The sequence below is a fragment of the Capra hircus genome, chromosome 22 (genome assembly GCF_001704415.2).
Source record: "Capra hircus breed San Clemente chromosome 22, ASM170441v1, whole genome shotgun sequence".
NCBI lineage: Eukaryota > Metazoa > Chordata > Mammalia > Artiodactyla > Bovidae > Capra > Capra hircus.
This window is the reverse complement of record NC_030829.1, coordinates 34,064,281-34,088,588: the sequence shown is the minus strand read 5'-3', so window position 1 is coordinate 34,088,588 and position 24,308 is coordinate 34,064,281. Positions and strand designations below refer to the sequence as shown.

At 40.6% G+C, this 24,308-nt stretch overlaps 1 protein-coding gene across 1 annotated transcript in view; it reads right to left on the bottom strand.

Moving 5' to 3' along the window:
• Positions 1-24,308, bottom strand: part of SUCLG2 (succinate-CoA ligase GDP-forming beta subunit) — a 290,329-nt gene that overhangs the window by 10,248 nt on the left and 255,773 nt on the right. The window contains exon 10 of the mRNA XM_018038217.1: positions 13,643-13,763. Coding sequence (XP_017893706.1) covers positions 13,643-13,763 — 121 coding nt within the window. The remainder of the gene's footprint in view (positions 1-13,642; positions 13,764-24,308) is intronic.

Below are 24,308 nucleotides of genomic sequence, written 5' to 3'. Positions count from 1 at the left end.
TCTCCCTTTCAGCACCCTGGTTGATTTCTCCTTGGCTGGCAGGGCTAGGGACAGGCCAGGGAGAAGCAAAGCCAGGGCAGGCCCTGCAGCCCAAGGCTTGGAGAGGAATTACAAATCACTTCCTCATTCTGGTTCTGAGAACAGCTGGAAGGGCAAGTGGAGATGCAAAGAAGATGGTGAGAAAGAACAGCCATCACTGAAACGAGGTCATTGGAAATGATGAGGGGAACGGAGGGAGCCTTCAACAAATGCTTTCTAGTCTGCAGATTCTTTTTGTTAATGACATCATGTGAGTACCTCAGCTTAGTTTCTTCTTGATTCACCAAGTGGCTGACACCTACTCCACATTCCCTTCCCGTCCTTATTTCTCAATAGAGACCATCATGGCTGCTAAGCTGTGACACAGAATCAAGAGTTCCAAACAGACTGTTTATGCCTTTGCACACAATTACAAACGAAATTGATCTCTTTCCCACATTTAAATTGTGCTGCTGACATTTTCTGGTATTTATTAAAGGCTGGGTTTCTTTTTAATGAGGCTGCAAGACAACACTTTAAATAACCACCTGTACAGATACTGATCAACTCGTGCTGGTCGAAGCTCAGGCACTTCTTAATATTTGCCTGTTGAAAGCCACTCAGTTAAATGGTTACCTACCACTGCAGGCTTTAAAAATAGCAATAGAGTCACAAGGGACTGAGTTTAAAATGAAATCTTGCTCTATTGGTAGAGGATATTATAAAAAGAACAATAATAATTATTAAAATTTAAAAAAAATTCCCATCTCTTCCACATGATTTACCACTTACTTCCTGCCACTGGGTGGAGTGAGAGAGCTGTATACAGAGATGCAAAGTTAATTTATCAAAATTTGTTCCTTGTTTTCATTACATGGGAGAGAAGATAACAGTAGTGGACTCTAATTACAGGGCTTTGTTCAAAAGGTGCAGCCCCTCCCCACCACTTAGGCCAGCTTTTCATCACAGGGCTGTGAAGAAAACTTCTCTCTAGTTTTAAAAAGTATTATTTTAATAGGAATTCAGCTTTTTCTAAAAAAATAATAGTTATTACAATTAATACAAGTTATTTTTAATACAACAGATAGCACTTACTATATATTAGGTATAATAAATGTTCGTTGGACACGTCAGTAGAGGGGTTCACAAGTATACTACTGGTTGAATCTTCACAGCAACCCTAAAGCTGACACTGCTATCCCCACTCTACAAACAAGGCAACTGAGGTACTAGGGGGCTTAGGAACTTGCCCAACGTCCCTCAGCAAACCCGAGGCTAGAACCTAGGTTTGTCTGACTATAAAACCGCACGACAACCCTGTAGTCTTGGCCATTTAGTGCCAGAAGGACTCTCAGGGCTCCTTTGGGATCGGTCCCTTGTTCTCACTAGAGGAAACTGAGGTCCAGAGACGTGAGATGAAGTACCCGAACAACCAGCAAACGATGACAGGTCTGTGTCTCAGGCTGGTGCAATGGCCTGGGGGACAAACTCAGGCTGCTTCCTCTTTTTGTACCACCTGTGAGCTGAGAATAGTTTTTACATTTTTTAGACAGTTGGGAAAAAATCAGAATAATATTTTGTGATACATGAAAATTACATGAAATTCAAATTTCAGTGCCCATAAATAAAGTTTCAGTGGAACACAGCCAAAGTGATTCATTTACAGATTGTCGATGGCTGCTTTTGTGCTCCAGTGGCGGAGCTGAGGACTTGTGACAGAAACAGCATAGCTCATAAATCCTAAAATACTCGACCCCTGTTTTGAGTAACTGAGTCTTTTTTTCGTTTTCCCCAGGATAGGAGAGGTCAGTGGAAACAAACCAAATACTATAAAGCAGCAGCTTCCTCCTCAAATGTTCACTGTCCCTGTGCCCTTGATCCTCCTTCATTATTCTTCCAAGTGACAATCAGATAGAGGAGGTCCATTTTCTTGGTGACACGTAAATTTAGAAAGCTTATCACATCTCTTGTGTCTTGTGATTGTACTGCTGGAAATGGAATAACTCATTGAGGATCAGAAGCAAAGCTCCTGCTGCATCTGTGGCCCCTCATTCGTTTAAGATGATGGGCATCTTACAGCTAGCACCTTGCAGGAGTCCATCCATATGGAATCACTCGATTTGTACATAAAACCTCAGATAAAAATGAGAGCTGACAATCACTGAGACAGGGATCATTCTAGGTTATTTTAGAATTCATCTGTTCCTTAGAATATCCCTGTGAGGCTGATATATTTTTATTCCTGTTTCACAGATGAGGAAGCTGAGATTTAAATTTCGTTTTGGTATTGACTAGCTGAGCAACCTGGGAAAGTCACTGTAGCTGGATGAGTATCTTACTGAATACTGTGTATCCCTTATGTTTTATAAAAATTGAAGATGACATAAGATAGCCTGTGGGGCTGTATCATACATACCTACTGGCTTCAATGATTTCTTCTCACTTGGCAAGAAAAAAAACCAAATGCCCAGGCTGTGAACATGAGTAGAATTCCTATGATGACAGCCGGAGGTGGCAGGAAGCTGACTGCCAGATTCTTTACGTTTCCTTGAATGGTGTATGTGTTTATGATCACACAAGCAGGTTTGGATCAGATCTAACATAATGGTTGAGGGCTTGTGACAGATGCCTATGTTCTTCCTCTCATCTGTATGAACTCTCAGACAAGCAACACAGATATTAATGCAAACCAAAGGCTCGGGAGTCTTTATGTTAAACTAGAATAGGAGGAGCCCTCTGGTAAGTAGGATACATTATAGTCTGCACCTGCTCAGGTAAGAATGTTCTAAGAAAGAGGAATGTTCCTTCACCTGAACATCTACCTGCATGTGGACTTCCCTTTCATGCCTTCCTTCAGCACACCTCATGGCTTTCAATCCCTGTATTGATATATTCTAACTTACAGTGATCGCAGGGGTTTTCATACGTAATTTCGGTGGTGTGAGACTTCTGTCTGATATGCTATCTTTGGAACCCCACTGCTGCCTAAGAAGTGACGTGACATGACTGCATCACTGCACATACTCTGAACATACCTGGGAGAAATCTCTGAGTAGACATCATTGTTAACGTTTTGCTGAAAAGAAGTTATTGCCTGTCAAATGCTTTGTTGGATCTCAATGAAATCTTCCAAAGCTGAGGACAGAAAGAGATTTAGACATAGGTACCATGGTGAGTTTCCAGAGTTCTAGGTCTTGATGCTAGTCTCTTCTCTACGTGAAGCAACAAACTATGTCCCACTGTTTGCTTCTGTAAAATAAGATTTACTGTGGCATAACCATGCCCATTCCTTTCTATATTGTCTGTGCTGCTTCGGCACCATGATGACAGAGCTGAGTCATTGCGACAGGAAATAACATGGCTCACAAAGCCTAAAAAAATTCTGTTGTTTACAGAAAAAGTCTGCAGATCTTGTGGTATACCACCCAAATTTTTGGCCCTGTGGCCCAGTCTCCTCTGGTGCTTCTCTAGCTTTAAGCTACTGCTTCCTACTTCTGGTGCATGGGTTGTGATATTTCTAGGGATGAAGATCCCACCTATGATCTCTTTGAATAGACAATGGTCAGTACTTGGCTCAAGTGCCCTCGCTCTCCTTACCCACATCAATAATGATCACAGACCTCTTTCCTGCTGACCGGGGCTACAGCCTTGGAATCTTCCTTGGCATAACACTCCTGGCAGCTACTGCCAATAAATATATAGAAGGTGGCATGACATGAAAGCTATTTGTCATTCCTGTCCTAAGACATTCCATGAGAAAGTCTCTCGGCTTGGGCAGCTCTGTCTCTGGATATACTCAAGGTGGTGCACTCTGGGAGAGGCTTATCAACAGAGCATGCCTGTCACCTGTAAAACAGCACAGACTGAATCTGCTGTCTTTTCCCTCATAGCTATGTGTTTTCTCTTTCTTCCTCTATGATGGCTGATAGAATACGACTTTCAAATGTTACATAAGGAACTGACTGGTCACAGGGAAAATACTCAGGGAGCAGATGGCAGTACTGTGAGGTCATAAGCAGGACTCAGGATATGATAGTTCCCATTGCTCCTTATTAAAGTGCCCCACCCCAAGCTTCTGCTCAGAAAATCAACTTGTTTTTGAAGAAATGTCCACTGCTTAGACTGGAGTGGGCACTTGACCAAAAGGCAGTCCACGCCTAAGGCAGACTAATGACCTGTGATGTACCTGACAGGGACATTTTCCCTCCATGCAGGGAGCAGTCATTGGCATAATATGCCCCATCTCTTCTCTGACTGACTCCACAGTGGCAGTGGAGGGCTCTATCTGACCAAATGTATGAAAGGAGAAAGTTGGCAGGGATTGCCCAGCCCCATCCTCTGGCCTTCCTTCTGCCGTGATGCTCACAGTCAGCCCAGGTCAACCTCTGCCCCTCAGCATTCTGCCCTGGGGTAGGGGAGGGAGGCCCACCCAAGTCCAGCGGTACCCATGACTGGCTGTGGACAGCTGCCTAATATGGGAGTTAGGCAGAGTAACAGCTCACTTTTAGTACACAGTAAGTTACCTACTTCAACTTCTCTACCAGGAATGAAGGTAATATTTTTCCTTTGTCCTTTTTCTTATTTCTCACGGTACCAGAACCCAGACAGGGAAAAATCTGTTTGGTCCCCTCAAAGATCCCAATAACACTGTCTGGCTGGATGGGCTGTGGACAACAGGAGGGATGGTTATCACAGAAGCTTAAACAATTGACAATCTGTGGGATCTGGACTTCTAGGGAATTGAGGAAGCTGGCTGGCCCTAGTGAGAGGCTGAGGGGGTAGAGGCACCAAGAAAGAAAAAGAGGGAGTGAGAAGGTCAGAGTAGGGGGGTTTCCAAGTACAATGCCATTAAAACCTTACACTAAACATCTAATTTACTGAGGTGGTCAGAGAATTTATGGTGGTAACATCCATAAAACTGAAAAAAAAAAATGCTGCATAAAACAGAGGCCATCTTCCTTGAAGGAGCCCTAGTCCTGTAATTATACTGACTGCTCCCTTCAAGCGCAGAAGGCTTTCACTTGGGCAAGTTAGTCACACAAACTACCAAGGGATAAAATGAGAGTGCAAATTGCCAAATACAGTAGACTCTTTGTCTGGAAACTTAAATATTAGATCACAAAAAGCTTTAACTAGCTTAATACTTTAGGTAGGTCCTGTGAGACTTGGTCTAAGGTTTAAGAGTGGCAAAGTTTAAGCATTTAGAAGTGTTTATCGATTGAGACAATGAGAGGATTTAAGTCTTGTTGACAGAACAAGATTTTCTCCAATGGCTCATTTTGTTTAACCTGGTGATGATGAATTAAACACGATGGAAGAGACACAGGAAGAAGATGCTAGTGATAAAAAGGAGGAGAGGAGGCAGATGTCAACATGAAGTGAAAATGGTCCCAGTAAAGAAGCACCCACTGGTGACACTGAAGGAGGGAGGAGACAAAGAGAGTGAGGCAGAAAGTCAGGTGAGGCATGGGGTGTGCAGAAAATGGAAACTGGAAGAGTAGGGACAGAAGAAAAATGAGAATCAAACAGAGAGGAAGAGAGACATGTCCTGACATGTCCTCATCCAGGAGCTGTGCTCCCAATGACAGCCACGTGAGAACTGAAACGCAGTGAGAAGGGAAGATATACTCGGGGAGGCTGGGGTGCAGGTGAGGACCAGGCCCATCTCATCTTGCAGGGAGCAGGAACTGAGAAAGGAAAATGCAAGAAGGCAGAGGCCAGCGGTGCTATCAAACAGAGCCAGACGCCAGTCCTGCTGGGCATCTGCGCTTACTCTGCCCAGGATGGTGCTGCCACTCAGCGGGGCATCCCTTAGTCTCTGCAGTCTCAGAGTATAAGCAGCAAGCCTAGAGCACAAACCTTCTGAATGAAAACTTTCCCAAGCTAGTCGCTCACAGTCAATCTGCCATAGCTGACTTTCTGATGGGAGTCACAAAGACAATCACACTCTCCTCTCCAGGTCTCATATTCTAGCATAACTGAAGCCTCGATGAATGGACGGCTGCCAAGCAGATGGACACAGCTGAAGGCTCGGTGGCTGTCTCTTAATGCTTCAGTGCTCAGGGTTTCTTTTCTCCTTAAGCAGACCAAAGCACAGCGCAGCAATTTCTCTGTGTCCGTGCTAAGAAGGACACTTGATGTGCATACATCTGATGTGGGTCCAATCTGTCAGTATTTCAGGAAGGCTTATCAAGAAAGTGTTAATAAGAGAAACAGAAGACAAAGTTTCTGACTCAGGGATGTTTACCTTCTCAATAACTTTAGAAAGTTTATGGAACATTAGTGAGATTGGAAGGATAAGGAGGGACACCACAAGGGATTCTTGTTTCTAAAGACATTTGGCAAAAGAAAAGTTAAGATGTTTATGTTGCTGAAACAAAATTTTGGTACTGAGTGAAAAAATTAAATTGAGATTTGGCTATGAGAAACAGATTCCAATCTATAGATTGTCTAGACTCATTACCACTTCCTTATGAACTTAACTTTGAATTATAATGAACATCTGCGAGAAAAGTATTCTTCTTCAGACATATCTGAGACACAGAAGTTGGCTGCAGACTGAAGTGGGATAGTAAGAAAGAAAAATCAATTCTGAAAAAGAAAACTCCTGAAGGTTTTAGCAGATTTTGATCCAGCACCATAAAACTTCCCATGTGGAATGCAGAGCCTTGGCTCAAACACGTCTGCATGCTAACTAAACACACCAAGTTGTCAATAAATGTCTGTACATTTCTCAGTCGGATCACAGGTTGGGCTAAACTAACCATCTAGGTAATTTCTGTGCCAAGTCTGTATACATTTCAAAAAGGAAGGAAAAAATAAAACTCATTTCATTTGTTCTTTATTCATGTCAGGAACAAAGTTCTATAAAAGCTAAACTCCCTGCAAAAGTGTGCTTGTTCAATTTACCAAAGAGTCTTTTAAATAAAAATAATCCTATATCTCAGTTGATAAAGTCTATTCTGATAAGGCAGGTAAATACATGTAATTATAAAGTCACCAAATTTTCAGAGAGTAATCCTTTCCTTATCCACTGGTAAAATAGCCTGTAATTATTATACAGCTGAGAACAAAGATCTGTCCACAAAATCCCACTAAATACAGCCTGATTTGATTGAATAAAACTTTTCACATCTGGATATTTCTAATACACCATGTATGGCAACAGTCTTTAAAACGTGGACCCACAAACTGGCGAGACTTACGGCAAGGAACTCGGCTCTTCTGAATAGTCACATAACAGCCAAGAGAGGCCACCTTCTCTGTTTATAGGAAATAGATACTAGCCTAGTAATGAATCACATGATCAGGCTTTCAAAATATCTCTTATCTGGATCATTAAAAACCTCACATTTGTTCAGACTCTACAGCTATGTGTCAAAGTATCTTAGAAAGCAGCCAATAAATATTAGCAATATTTTTTTATTATTGTAATTCAGATTCTGGTAAGGTTTTTCTATCACACTTCACTTTCATGTGTCATTGCTTGGCTTTTCATCAGATGCTGGGATGGTGGACACCCATTTCTCATCTCACTGTTACTAACTAGGGAGACAATGGTGGTGTTCAGAGAATGCGAACCAATTTTAGGACTAATACAAAAAACGTTATTTTTGAAGTTTATCTCAGCTAAAACAAATTATGGTGTCAAGTTAAACAAAAACTATCACTAGACTTGTTCAAAATGTTCCTGCTTCTTTGTACCACTTTGCCTTTCTCTGTCACCAGAGAAAAGAAAAGTTTGCTATGTTTAGAAATACAGAAGGATCCAAATGATACTCTAAGGTTAGGTAATATATAACTGAATGCAGAGAGATTTGTGAGAGGTACAGAATTTATGTTCTAACCAATAAGAAAGCAAATGAAAACATTTATATCGAGTCTAAGAGAAATTCCTGAGAGGGCCCTGTGGTTAGCAAATTCTTCCCCACTAAAAGTACTGAGAACAAGACTTTCTGTGACAAGGGATTTGGGGTTTTGATTGGTGTCTCATTTTAACTGAGCTGTGCTATTGGGGAATAATTCCCAACGACCTGAGTCCTGAGTATGGTTTACAGGGCCCTTCAAAATGGAGGTGACTTGTCTACTTGTCCATCATACCTCTCTTTGGATCTTCCCCTGTTCTACCACATCTCTGCTGCCACACAGATTCCAACTGATATTACAGCTTCATCTCAAATAAAGGATGTTCAGTTCAGTTCAGTCGCTCAGCCGTGTCCAACTCTTTGTGACCCCATTGACTGCAGCTTGCCAGGCCTCCCTGTCCATCACCAACTCGCAGTTTACTCAAACTAATGTCCATTGAGTCAGTGATGCCATCCGACCAGCTCATCCTCTGTCATGCCTTTCTCCTCCCACCTTCAATCATTTCCAGCATCAGGGTCATCTCAAATGAGTCAGTTCTTTGCATCAGGTGGCCAAAGTATTGGAGTTTCAGCTTCAGTATCAGTCCTTCCAATGAATATTCAGGACTGATTTCCTTTAGAATGGACTGGTTGGATCTCCTTGCTGCCTAAGGGACTCTCAAGATTCTTCTCCAAGCACCAATTCTTTGACGTTCAGTTCAGTTCAGTTCAGTTGCTCAGTTGTGTCTGACTCTTTGTGACCCCATGAATCCCAGCACGCCAGGCCTCCCTGTCCATCACCAACTCCCAGAGTTCACTCAGACTCACGTCCATTGAGTCCGTGATGCCATCCAGCCATCTCATCCTCTGTTGTCCCCTTCTCCTCCTGTCCACAATCCCTCCCAGCATCAGAGTCTTTTCCAGTGAGTCAACTCTTCGCATGAGGTGGCCAAAGTACTGGAATTTCAGCTTCAGCATCATTCCTTCCAAAGAAATCCCAGGGTTGATCTCCTTCAGGATGGACTGGTTGGATCTCCTTGCAGTCCAAGGGACTCTCAAGAGTCTTCTCCAACACCACAGTTCAAAAGCATCAATTCTTCGGCGCTCAGCCTTCTTCACAGTCCAACTCTCACATCCATACATGACTACTGGAAAAACCATAGCCTTGACTAGACAGACCTTAGTCGGCAAAGTAATATCTCTGCTTTTGAATATGCTATCTAGGTTGGTCATAACTTTTCTTCCAAGGAGTAAGCGTCTTTTAATGTCATGGGTGCAATCACCATCTGCAGTGATTTTGGAGCCCTCCAAAATAAAGTTTGACACTGTTTCCACTGTTTCCCCATCTATTTGCCATGAAGTGATGGGACCAGATGCCATGATCTTCGTTTTCTGAATGTTGAGCTTTAAGCCAACTTTTTCGCTGTCCTCTTTCACTTTCATCAAGAGGCTTTTTAGTTCCTCTTTACTTTCTGCCATAAGGGTGGGGTCATCTGCATATCTGAGGTTATTGATATTTCTTCCTGCAATCTTGATTCCAGCTTGTGTTTCTTCCAGTCCAGCGTTTCTCATGATGTACTCTGCATATAAGTTAAATAAGCAGGGTGACAATATACAGCCTTGACGTACTCCTTTTCCTATCTGGAACCAGTCTGTTGTTCTACGTCCAGTTCTAACTGTTGCTTCCTGACCTGCATATAGGGTTCTCAAGAGGCAGGTCAGGTGGTCTGGTATTCCCATCTCTTTAGGAATTTTCCAGTTTGTTGTGATCCGCACAAAGACTTTAGCATAGTCAATGAAGCAGATTTTTTTTTAAAATTCTCTTGCTTTTTCTACAATCCAACAGATTATGGCAATTTGATCTCTGGTTCCTCTGGTTCATGGTTCACACACTGTTAAAGCCTGACTTGGAGAATTTTAAACATTACTTTGCTGGCATGTGAGATGAGTGCAACTGTGCGGTAGTTTGGGCAAATAAAGGATGATTACACCTTAATGTCATCCTTTCCCAGTCTATCTAGTTTCTACTTTTGACTTTCCCAAGTCCGTTAACCGTGCCATTGTTCTTCTGGTCATAGACTTAAACCTTAGAGCCCCACTTTCTCTCATCTCTTTTTCTAGTTCTGTTCTTGTTCCTATTCAATTTTACCTCTATCAGGCAAATTTGCTTGGGTTTTAGATTCTACCTAATACTGTAAATTCTGGCTACTAACTTAATTGTCCCACTCAGTTCTTTTCATCCATAATATGCTGCTACAAATACACTGCTTTCTCCAGGAAAGCCTACTGATCTACTCGGGTTCTGGCTTTCAGTTTCTGCTACTGTTATGATCCAAGTACCAACTCCCAAATATGTAACAGATCTGACAACTTGCTTCTGGTCCTTTACAAATTTCCTCCTTCTTCCTTCTTTTCAAAGATTCAAAGCTTAGTTATTTCTACGTTCAGCTTGAAAATCTTCCTTTCATAACATATCACTGCTAATTTATATCTATAAATGTACTATAATTACAGTAGTCAATATTGAGTAAGTTTTTTTTTTAAAAGGATATGCCATATTCAATATTCTATGATAAACCATAATGAAAAGAATATGAAAAAGTACTATATATAGTAAAAATTACTACAACATTCTAAATCAACTATACTTCAGAAAACAAAATACAAGGTATGATAATGAACGTGGGCTGAGCTACAATAGGCTCAACTTAAAGAACACATGCTTTAGTCCCTTAGCATAAAGAGCACAGAGCCTGGTTTATATCTGGTTGTCTTTATGGATAATACGATCACCAAATTTCTGTATTTTGTTATCTATGATCAGAGCCAAGACAGCAAACTATGACGATGAAATGAAGGGACTGGCAGAAAATGTCACCCTCCACATTTGTAGGATACATATATTTGGGGCCCAGTATCCTCTTCAAGCTTATCTTCAGTTCCCCATGAGATGGTGGACATCCTTAACTGTTAGTCACTCAGTCATGTCCAACTCTTTGTGACCCCATGTACTGTAGCCCACCCTCCAGGATCCTCTGTCCACGGGATTTTCCAGGCAAGAATACTGGAGTGGATTGCCATTAGGTATGAACATTTCCAAAAGCCAGGCTGGTGATTTTGTGAGATGCCCCAAAAGCTACTGCTATTAATATAGTAGCAGATTTTCTTAGGGCAAACAATGGTTTACGTTTTATATATATATTAGCTTGCAATGTTAATTTTACTTTTTATTTTATTTCCCCAGTTATCTAGTAACTGACATAATTTCTTATAGGTCTAAGCTCACTCCTTAATGTCTAAAGCTCAATGGCTTACACACAGTACTTATAATATTACTTAATTAATTTAAAAACCACAAGCATATACCTTGGTAATGTTTTAATTTAAAAGATACAAATCTAAAGAAGAAAAAAATACAAATCCGATGGTCTAACAGACTTAAGACATTTCAAACCCTGAATTGCTCATGGAGACCTGCTCCCCTTTAAGAATACATGAAGAGCTGACTTTTAGAATCTGACGCTCACTGATCATTTTGACCCTGGAAACAGTTTGAGACCAACATTTTAATCAGAGTTATAAATACACTGATGAACACACTAATTACCTGATGAATTTTCACTGCAGCCTTGCCAATCACTTCAATCATTATCCTTTCACTGAAATTATTTTTATTGGGACCAATCATGTCACATTTACATTTGTAGGAACTTTTAATTCAATTATATGTTTTAATGTCCATATTAAACTTTGCCAACTGGAGCCCCTGCTATTTTCATTTTTCCTTTGTGATCATTATTTCTGTCAAGTCCATATGGTGTATATCTAAGTCTGTGAGCTAGAGAATCTCAAGGAGGTAGAAGGTAAGGGAAGAAAGAGACACAAAGAAAGAAGCAAGCAGAGAAAAATGGACTGCAGCTGTTCTGGAGGTTAGACTTCAAAAGAAAACAGTGCTACACAGTCAGTGTCAAAATATCCCTGGACTTTATCTTGAGAAGAAGGTCTCTAAGGAACTATAGTACCAGAATGGTGAATGGACAAATTAAACTGTCCCCAAAATGATACTACTGGAGTCTGCTTGATCATTGTAATGTGAATTTCCTGACGATGTGGATGGGACTTTTGCATAGTTTTCACATTAAACTGTCTGTTTCTGCTTCTCCACTACAGTGTTCCTCAAAGTGTAGCTTATAGAACCCTGGGCAAGGTCCGTGATGTAAGAACTATTTTTAAAGTAGTAATAATAATAATAATAATACTTCTCTGTTGGCATCTGCCCTGATGAAGCAAAAGTAACTGTACATAAAACTGCTGGCATGTTAGTAAGGATCAAGCAGCTCTGATGTGTACTAGTATTAATTTTATTTTTCACCACCTCATATTCACAAGGAAAACTTTCCACTTTCAAGTAAGAATGTCCTTAATGAAAAAAAAAATAGTAATTTTATTAAGTTTCAACCCTTGAATACACATCTTTCTAATACTCTGTGTGATCAAATGGGCAGTATACAAAAAGCACTCAGCTGTATACAGAACTACGATGAAAAGCATGTTATAATTGTTTGAGTAGCAAGCTAAAACCCCACTCTTCCATGGAATATTATTTTTTCTTGGAATAACAAAGAACATAATACACTCGTTCAGTCTTATATATCTGGTAGATATTGTCCCCAAAATGGGTGAATTAAGACTGTTACTGCAAGGAAAACAGTTTACCATTCTATGGATACTGAGAAAAATTTGTATTTTCAAATGACAATTAGAATTCTGGAAAATTTGCATCCACCACTTTGACAACTTCTCAATACTAAGAAGCTTCACTGATAATGGTGTGATATTAACAGATGTGAATTTTTTGATACTGTATGTTGAAATGTGCTAACCTTTGGAAGATCTGCACAATCCAAAATTTTCCAAATGATCAATAAGTCACACATGTGTAAAATCTACTTACTGTCTAAGATAGACCAATGGATTTTAATATAACAGAGTATAAAAAGTGCATTGAAATAGTTTCAGATTCTTCATTAAAACTAATCTTTAATAAAGAAACTATTACTTATAGGTTTTAGTGTAGTAACAAGGATTAATGTTCAGAATTATAAAAAATGATTATTAAGAACTGCTCACTTTTCCAGATATATGACTCTATGAGGCCAGATTTTATTCATATACTTTTATCAAAACAACATATTGCAAAAGTTCTGATACAGAAGCAATTATTAAGCTAGATATTAAAGGGATTTGTAAAACCATAAAGCGATACTGCTATTATTACTAAAATTTAAAAGACATATTCTTTATAACTATATAGTATATATATTTATATAAAATATATAATATAAAAATTAAATTATTACTTAAAAATAAGTACTTAAAATTTTCCAAGTAGTTATTTTTATTACCAAATTAATTTATTAATCGATTAAGTATTAGATGAAAAAGTTTCAGAACCTCTGCTGTCTCATGATGAAAAATTCTTGGAGCAGCATTTCTCAGAGTGTTTTCCCCAGAACACCAACTCATGATATGATTCATAATAAAAGGGTTCCACTCTGGAACATGTTTGGAAATTTTGGATACTTATAACATATGCTCTTCTTGAAGAGCTGCAAACCAGATTAGAAGTTCAGAGAGGTACTGCTGTACTGCATTTGTGTCATCTTATGTAACCCAGTGTTTCCTTATGTTGTCTCAGGAAGTCTGTGAATGCAGAACATGCTGGTCACCTGATCCTGAAGAAGGATGTCCTGGCACTGTGGACATCTGTGGTAACTTACCTTCAAGCCGGACCACCAGTGGCACCTTGAGTTCCAGCTCTCGGCAGGCTTTGGTGATCCCATTGGCAATGATGGCACAGTTGACAATTCCACCAAAAATATTGACTAGGATGGCTTCAACCTGAAATCAAAATAGGAAGGTGCTCATCAAAATGCTGACAGTCAGCATTCCCTCAAGCAACTGGCTAATTAACAAAGATAATTAAAATAATGCTGTCTTAAAAAAAAAAAAGAACACAATAAAAGGACCAAGATGTTAAGAAAGTTAAAATTGAGTACTTAATTAATAAATATCACTAAATAACATTACCATATTAACCCAAATTATCTTATCAATCACTTCCCTGAATTCAAAATGAATAAGCCACTTATTTCTTATATACTGTCTTCTGCTTTGTCTTATATTGCTGTCTGGTACTGTTATATTATAAGTAGTGTCATTTAAAATTTCATGTACTTCAAGCAACTCCTGCAGCTCAATTCCAGGAAAAATAAGCGACCCAATCAAAAAATGGGCCAAAGAACTAAATAGATATTTCTCCAAAGAAGACATACAGATAGCTAACAAACACATGGAAAGATGCTCAACATCACTCATTATCAGAGAAATGCAAATCAAAACCACAATGAGGTACCATTTCACGCCAGTCAGAATGGCTGTGATCCAAAAGTCTACAAGCAATAAATGCTGGAGAGGGTGTGGAGAGAAGGGAACCCTCTTACACTGTTGGTGGGAATGCAAACTAGCACAGCCACTATGGAGAACAGTGTGGAGATTCCTTAAAAAACTGGAAATAGAACTGCCTTATGACCCAGCAATTCCACTGCTGGGCATACTCACCAAGGAAACCAGAACTGAAAGAGACACGTGTACCCCAATGTTCATTGCAGCACTGTTTATAATAGCCAGGACATGGAAGCAACCTAGATGTCCATCAGCAGATGAATGGATAAGAAAGCTGTGGTACATATACACAATGGAGTATTACTCAGCCATTAAAAAGAATACATTTGAATCAGTTCTAACGAGGTGGATGCAACTGGAGCCGATCATACAGAGTGAAGTAAGCCAGAAAGAAAAACACCAATACAGTATACTAACACATATATATGGAACTTAGAAAGATGTAACGATAACCCTGTATGCAAGATAGCAAAAGAGACACAGATGTATCGAACAGTCTTTTGGACTCTGTGGGAGAGGGAGAGGGTGGGATGATTTGGGAGAATGGCATTGAAACATGTATAATATCATATATGAAATGAATCACCAGGCCAGGTTTGATGCGTGATACTGGATGCTTGGGGCTGGTGCACTGGGACGACCCAGAGGGATGGTATGGGGAGGGAGGAGGGTGGAGGGTTCAGGATGGGGAACACATGTATACCTGTGGTGGATTCATGTTTTTTACAGCAAAACCAATACAATATTGTAAAGTAATTAACCTCTAATTAAAATGAATAAATTTATATTTAAAAAAAATTCATGTACTTGTAACTTTTCCCTTTATAGTTTACACTTGAATTTTTACCTGTCATGGTACCTTATAAAACTAGTGACATTATTTAATAGGTAAAAATTCAAATTTTTCTATGCCTCCTTAATACTTCTTTGATAAGCCAGAAGTATATATTAATACTTAAAATTCATAGGTAGCTTAATAATCTTAGATAATGAATGACCTTTTTAATTAAAAACAGACCCTCCCAATAAAGAGATACAAGTTTACACTACATGCTACTGACTAGAATTTTTCTGAAATGTAAATTTAAACTCATCATGTTAACCTGTTTGTACATATTCCATATTCAAAGGCACGTGGGCCCCCCACCAAAAAAAACTGTACTTGCCCTGACTTGATAAATAGGTTTAAGAAAATCCTGTATAATTAACATGAAGAATGAGATAATGAAGAGAATTCATTACCTAGATTAATTGATAACACCCACAGATCATGACTATTCATCAAGCTGGAGGCATCAAAATTCCAACAATGGAGTGACAATTAAATTCTGCCACACTAATTGCAAAGCATATATGTGTGTGCTGCATGCCATTTTAAAATTCCATTTATTCCAATATGCTGAATTAACTACACAAAACATATGAGAAAAGAACACCTCACATTTGTTCAGGACTCAACTGCTTTAAAAGTGCCATTACATGAACTTTCATTTTTAATTTTGATACTCGCAGTGTGTACAGTAAGTACAGTGAGGATTAACCCTCTATACAAGATAAAGCCATTCAGAAAACCCACACAATTTGTCCCAATGTTACACAGCTAACGAGCAGCAGAGGTGAGGCTCCAAGTCAGCTTCTGGGTGGCCTGTGGATATTTCATTCATGCCAGCTCCTAGAGCTAGAATCTTGGGCAAGGGACATACACTATCTTGAATACGGCTTTCTCACCTATGAAATGGGAATAATAGTACCTAGTCCATAAAGTTACTGAAAGGCCTAAATGAGATAAGACACATGACATGCTTATTACATGCCTATAAAGTACTTTATGGGACCTCCCGGGTGGCTCAGAGGTTAAAAATCCACCTGTGGTACTAGAAACACAGAAGACCCAGGTTCAATCCCTAGGTTGGGAAGATCCCCTGGAGGAGGGCACGGCAACCCACTCCACTATTCTTGCCTGCAGAATCCCATGGACAGGAGCCTGGCGGGCTACAGTCTATAGGGTCACAATGAGTCAGACGTGAAGCGACTGGGCATGCAAGGTACTTTACGGATATTCATACATGCATCTACTGACATAAGCAATGGTGAAAGTGGACAGGTTACCCAGACAGCATGTACAAGAAGGAAACCTTTCAGCAGACTGCAGCTATGGTGAATTTGAATGTGACAGAAAATGAACTTATTAAAGTTCAGCAAAAAGGTAATGTTTTAAGAATAAAATAAATGAGCAATATTTTTCAAACCAATTAAGAGATTGGGGCTACTCCCAAAAAAGAAATCTCCCATTACTATTCACAGCAGGCTGACTGGTAAGCAGAAGTTTGCTTTCTAATGATGGCTATTAAATGCTGTTAGTATTGAGGCTTGGTACAGCAGTAGTTTCCAAATAGCTGTGGGATGGAGAGAAGTTTGCCAGAACAATGGAAGAAAAATACACTTAAGAGCAATAATGACTCCACAGGGTCCAAGAGAGAAACTCAGGAACAGCTGAGGCTTACTCAGTTTCTGTAGAAGAACTAAGCTTTCTAGAAAAGCACACACTGGCCCATGTACATCTCTGCCATGGTCCAACTTGTACATTCTTTAAGGATGAATTCAGATGTCAACAAATTCTCAGTGAAGCTTTCCTCTATCATCAAGTTATGGTGAATTATTCTGTTTAATCCATCTAAAACCGTATAATCATTCTAGAGAGTAGTCACACCACATACCATGAACATACGTAAAGTCACCCACAGTGGCAGGAGTGGGGGACTAGAGGCAGGAAGATGCCTCTGGCCCTGTGATTCAGTTCTGCTCAGTAGATATATACCCTGGAGTCAGTATCAGATATGAGCTGTGACACTGCTATTGCCTCATACAGTATAAGTTCCTTTGAATCTCACATCAGTCTCTCATTGTGTTTAGCATCTGACAAATAAAAACAGATACTCTTCATAAAACAACTTGTACCTGAAAGTGAGTCAACCACTTCAACCAGTACTGAACCCTCAGAAAAGTCCTCTTTTCAAAAGGTGGGGGAATAGGTGGCTTGTTAGGTGTGCTGAAAGAATAGCTGTTCTCAAGTGTAGTAAATCCACCCCGCATCTCCATGCCCTAGGCACAACACTCAGGGCAGGCCACCTCCGTGCTCCTCTACAACAGGAGTTTTTTGTGTTTTTTTTTTTTTTTAATAAGGATCTAATGTGACCCATGACATAGTGCAATCACCTAATAAATAATAGTTTAAAGACTGGAATAAATTAATTTCAATAGACACTTAATGGTCATCTCCCTTATATTAGACACAATAGTGTTAAGTCCTTGGGATACAGAGATGAGTAAGGCGTCATCACTGTACTCAAAGAACAAAGAGGAGTTTGAGAGTCAGACTAGTAAACTGTCAACTGCAGTCCTGCCTCCATAGTCTCATGGAGCTAAGACCAGGGCACCACCAGTGGTGCAGACTATTGTAGCAAGAGGGGCCTTTTGGAAGCTGTGTTGTTCCAGGTGACAAAGAAAAAGAGAGAGCAGCAACTCAGGTAACAGAGGGCAGCCAGGATGAAGGAAGAGCTGTTACGCAACCTGGTTCACTTAGGACCTATAGGCTGAATGCGGAAATAACCTGAGAAAATGCAGGTGAGGTAGACTGGAAGGCACCAGAGGCCAGGGATGGGAACTTGGCTCTTTTGGCTTATTCCTTTCTTTCCCAGAGCTAGATGAAGACAAGCCTTGAAAGTCTCCCTTGGGTGAAAAGGGGAGTGATGGGAAAGAGAGAAGTGTGAATATGTGAGCAAATGTGAGATGAGAAATATAGAGCAACCACGTGGGAGCATGAGAGACACTAAGAAAGACAACCAGTGAGAGAGAGAGCATGACAGAATGTGTATGTGAGAGAAAGAGAAGGAGAGAAAGAGTATGAGTGATACTAACAAAGCAGTTAATATTTTTATAAGAAGAACAGCAAGACACAGAAGTGAACAGGCCGCTTAGCTCAGGGACACAGGGTTGTTTGGGAAACATGGTGTACCATGGGCACCATGATGAAATCACCACTAGGGTGACGGAAAGACCCCACACCACCAGAGATGATGTGGTTGTCTCCTCCTACAAACTAATTTTCTGTAGTCAAGCACTTTAATGGAATCTGATTTAAGCTTTCACTTTGGGCTGATTTCTACTATAATCTGCAATCTCAAACTGAGAATGAAAATAAGAGAGTCTGAAAATGAAAGCCTTGTGACATCATCATTATTTCGCATTTATAAAGCAAGTCAAATCTGCAATGTGTGCCTCACGTGTTCATTTATTATTATAACCCCTAACTGCTGCTCCATGACAATACCAACAGAAACTTTTATTAGTCTTTTTTCCCCTCTGGCAAAGGGAATGTTTTTAAAGTTGGCACTAGGCCTTTTCATGAATTCGAAACTCTCCCCAAGATTCCTAAGTGCTTTCAGAAGTAGGCTTTTCTAAATTCTCGGGTGAGGATTACAAGGGTTGCTATTTACTGTTTCATAAAAGTAAAGATCATCTAGTGAGGAGGTTATGGTGTCAGATCAACTGCACAGGTCCCTGGACCACAGACAGCCACTCCCAATGAGGGGTCTGTAGCAGCTGTTGGCTGCTGTGCAGGTGGCCAGGAAGTGCAAATGCAGGTTTTTCAAATGTTTGCATGTGTTTGGCTTTGCAAAATACACTCCAGCTGCAGATTTCAATCCACAATTAAATGTAAAGAATGAACTTCAAAAGAAGAAAAGCTACAGCTTTGGCATTTAACAAGTTCTCAACCTGAAACAAACAAAATTTAAAATAAAACCCTTTTGGGGGGATGTAATCACTTTGAGAATTGAACACTGGGGCTTCCCTGGTGGCTCAGTGGTGAAGAACCTGCCTGCCAACACAGGAGATGCAGGTTCAATCCCTAGGTCAGGAAGATCCCCTGGAGAAGGAAATGGCAACCCAGTGCAGTGTTTCTGCCTAGGAAATCTCATAGACAGAGAAGCCTGGTGGGCTACCATCCATGGGGTTGTGGAAGGGTAGGACTCGACTTGGCGACTAAACAACAATGAACACTAGGTAATCTCAATCAGATAAGTTCACACACACAGAAATTCTTTGACATAATTTTAGGTAAGTCCTATCCTTTAGAATTTGCACTCATAGGCAGATAACAGCAAAAGGTAATGTACAGTATATACAGATCAGTTCACTTCAGTTGCTCAGTCTTGTTTGACTCTTTGTGACCCCATGCACTGCAGCACGCCAGGCTTCCTTGTCCATCACCAAATCCCACAGCTTGCTCAAACTCATGTCCATCGAGTCGGTGATGCCATCCAACCTCCTCTGTTGTCTCCTTCTCCTCCTGCAATCTTTCCCAGCATCAGGGTCTTTTCTAATCAGTCAGTTCTTTGCATCAGGTAGCCAAAGTATTGGAGTTTCAGCTTCAGCATCAGTCCTTCCAATGAAAGTTCAGGACTGATCTCCCTTAGGATTGACTGGTTTAAAAGCATAGGGTAAATTTCAGGGGAATTGTGAACTCTTTGCAACTATTTATAAAATTTTGTTAGAAGGTACACTTTCCCCAGGAAAATGTTCAAAATCTTTAAGAATCAAAATGTTAATAATAATCTCAAATACAGCAATAGTTAACGTTTACGAAGTATTTAAGGGCTTCCCTGGTGCCTCAGTGCAAAGAATCCAACTGCCAATGCAGTTGATCCTTGGCTTGGGAAGATCCCCTGGAGAAGGAAATGTCAACCCATTCCAGTATTCTTGCCTGGGAAATCCCATGCACAAAGGAGTGTGGTGGGTTATAGTTCATGGGGTTTTGAAAGAGTCAGATATGATTTAGAAACCAAAACAGCAATTAGGTATTTAGCAGGTCATAGTAGGCAGTATTCTATTTTACTTATATTAATACACTAAACACATAAGTAGTATATCAGATGGACACAATTTTTATCTTCATTTTACAGATAAGAAAACTGAGAGTACCAAAGTTCTGGAGAATCACTGGAGCTGCACCTTTACTGTCAAATGTCTTTTGGAGCCAGTAAACCCATTGAGGTCCCACAATACACACTATGCCTAGTATTGTCTCATTCATTATCAGACCTGATTCTGCCATAAACATGTGAGGTAAATATTATCTATCACATTTTACATATGAGAAAAGGGAGGCTCAGAGATGTAAAGTGACTTGTACCAAATTATGCACCCAGTATGTCATCAGAATCAAAACTCCAGTTGTTTTTTCTTTAAGATTATCCTGGCTCCTTTTAATGAAAGGTAAGTATTCACAGATTGCTGAATGAAAATTATATTCTTGAGAGCCTGTTCTGTGCTAGGTACTCTTTAACCAAAAAGTGTGGTTGGTAGCTAGTTCGACAAGAAAGATTTTTACACCACAGACCAGAAATATTCTACATGTATATCTTAAATTATAAACACTGATTATCAGTCATGAAGGCGAGGCAGACTGGGTACTCTGAGATCATAGGACAGGTTCCTGTTACACACTGCATGCTGAGGGAGGGCCTCATGCAGGCAGTGAGATTTAGCACAGTATCTGAAGGACAGTCTAGAAGAGGACAGGTAGATGAGAGAATGAGGAGTTAGTACTTCAAGACCAGAGAACACTAAGGACAAAGGTCAAGGGGGCAGGACAGAACTTGATGCCATTGAAAAACTGAACAGAACCTGGAGGAGTCTCCGGAGGCTGCGAGTTCCAATGTGAAGCAGTGGGAAACGAGATAGACTACAGCTGCAGGAACCAAATCAGAGTCTTACAGAGCAAATGTCATGAGTTTTGAAAGGCCTTTCATCTCCATATGTCTATGCAGACTTCAGGGAGGTTGGGAAGGGAACTATCATTATTCAGCATCCACAGTGCACTCACATTAAGTTTATAAGATGGGTTTTAGAACCTCTATTTCATGGATAGACTGAGGTTGAGAGTTTAGGGTTTCTTAGCTATTAAGGAGTCACAGTGTCAATGAGGCTCTTTCTCACCATATCACATGTAGAGCTGTCTGCAACAGCTGGATGATCTTAGGGGCACTGCTGACATACACCAGAGGTTAGCACACTTGTTCTGGTAAGAACTAGTATGGTGTGTGCACTCAGTCGTGTCTGACTCTTTGTGACCCCGTGGACTACAGCCCACCAGGCTCCTCTGTCCATGGAATTTCCAGGAAAGAATACTGGAGTGGGCTGCCATTTTCTTATCCAGGGGATCTTCCCAAGTCAGAGATCAAACCTGCATCTCCTGCACTGGCAGGTGGATTCTTTACATACACTATGGACACCTGGGATAAGGGCTAGTTAGTAAATATTTTAGGCTTTGAGGGCCAGTCTCTGTTTCAGTTACTCAAGTCTGCTGTTGTAGCATTAAAGCAGTCCTAGACAATATGTAAATAAATAAGCAGACTACGTTTCCTCTTCCCTGGTTGCCGGGGTCCAGCCCCGGTGGATCCAGGGAAACTCGAAGGGTGAACGGCGTAGGTGAGGAAAGCTTATTTATTTAATTAGAAATATAAAATAAATTAAGAAGAAATAGTATAGTAGGAAAATTTAGTGGAGAAAAGAGGCTGAATAACTTGGTTTACATGGAAAGCCAAAAAAACTTCAGGACAAGAAGTCTGCACCATCTAGTTAGGCTACCAGCGTCTGTTTGAATATCAGAAGGTGCCCTGCCTTGGGCTCCCTCTCCCACGGATCTCAGAAGCCAGGGCAAGTAAGTAGACATGGCGAGCCTCCACGCCCCAGATGGGAATTCAGCTAGAAAATAGAGTAAAGAGGAGACACGGGGGAAACCAGTCCAGCGACTGGCCCATCCCCTATTGTTCAGAAGGCCTTTTATACTTTTTAATTGTACATAGAGATCAATGGGTAATATAAAATTATGCAGTGTCAGCAGCCCTGACTCTTATCAAGACCAGGCTTTTTCTCTGCATACTTAGTTGTATACACAAGTCTTAGGTGATTTACATCATCTTCCAGCCAGAAGGCCAATTAACATTTTACAGCCCTTTTCTGATAAGGGTTTGTCAACCAGAAGATTTATTTATGTCAAAAATGTTGTTCTTCCCAAAGTCTGGTGCCACTCTCAGAAAGCACTAAATAAAGTTACATTCTTACATAGCAAGGATACAACAAATTATAACAAGTAAAAGGAATTTAGTGATTTATAAAGAGAAAAGTAATTAACTCAAAAGTCTAGCATTGCTAACATCAAAACTACTATATTCCTATATCCCTCAGGTGCCTAAAAGATAAAGAATATGGAGGCCTGGCAGCAGTCATTGAGTCAACAGTGAAAACCTGTCACCAATATAATTTTTAGCTCTTTAGAAAAGGCTTCGTATCTTTAAGATGCTTTAAGCTTTGTGCCTCTCGTGGTTAGGGGGCTGTAAGCAAATTCACAAGTTGTAAAAAGTCTGGGGGAACCTGTTAGGCAAGTTAGAGAGCCATCAGAGAGGGTTTGAGCTGAAACATTCCTTTCAAATGCAGAAGACTGAAGCCCTAAGTTAACTTTTTCCAGAGAGTGTCAGAAGAGTGGAAAAGCACAGCACAATAAAATCAGGCCAACTCTGGTTTTTGGGGTACATGCTCAGGAAATTCCAGGGGGAACCCCTGAGGCCTGACTCGCCTTGCCCATCAGGCCTCTCTGCATGACCCTGTCATGGGTGGGATCTCCCGTGCTGGCTCCCGGCACCTGGTGGCTCAGACGGTAAAGTGTCTGTCTACAATTCGGGAGACCCGGGTTTGATCCCTGGGTCGGGAAGATCTGCTGGAGAAGGAAATGGCAATCCACTCCAGTACTATTGCCTGGAAAATCCTATGAACAGGGGAGCCTGGTAGGCTACAGTCCATGGGGTTGCAAAGAGTCAGACATAACTGAGCAACTTCACTTCACTTTGCTTCACATGTTTCCATAAAACTTGATTCACAAAAAATAAGTGGGAGGCCAGATTTGGCCCATGGGTCATAGTTTGCCACCCCTTGAAACAGACACAATTTGATTGATGGTTATTCTCAGATTCACTGCAACCACCTCTCCTTTTCTTTTTTTTTTTTTCTAAATCATATTGAGAATCATCATATTCTCTCAGAGTGACTTTTCAGAGTTTAAGATCTCTTCCTTTGCTGTACCATTTTCTTGTTCTTATCAACAGCATTAATGCATCTAGGCTGTTCAGTTCAGTTGCTCAGCTGTGTCCGACTCTTTGTGACCCCATGAATAGCCGCACACCAGGCCTCTCTGTCCATCACCAACTCCTAGAGTTTACCCAATCTCATGTCCATCAAGTTGGTGATGCCATCTAGCCATCTCATCCTCTGTCGTCCCCTTCTCCTCATGCTCCCAATCCCTCCCAACATCAGGGTCTTTTCCAATGAGTCAACTCTTTGCATGAGGTGGCCAAAGTACTGGAGTTTCAGCTTCAGCATCAGTCCTTCCAATGAACACCCAGGACTGATCTCCTTTAGGATGGACTAGTTGGATCTCCTTGCAGTCCAAGGGACTCTCAAGAGTCTTCTCCAACATCACAGTTCAAAAGCATCAATTCTTTGGCGTTCAGCTTTCTTCACAGTCCAACTCTCACATCCATACATGACCACTGGAAAAACCATAGCCTTGACTAGACGGACCTTTGTTGGCAAAGTAATGTCTCTGCTTTTTAATATGCTATCTAGGCTGTAGCAATGGCTAATTAAATAAATGTATCCACTCCAACATCAATATCACTCATATGAAACAAACTTGTACCTTTAACAAGTTCATAAAATGACCTGAATGCCTTTGTTCTTTTTCTCTTCCTGACATCGGCTAGAAGTGAACAAACAGAAGAGACTTCGGCAATAAGCCATCCAGTTTGCAACGATTATTACAGACACTTAAATACTATACTGCATTTAGAACACACTGTAGTGTATACATTAAGCATAGTAAGCACCACTACTGGGTTCCGTCTGCTTCTTCCAGTTCACACT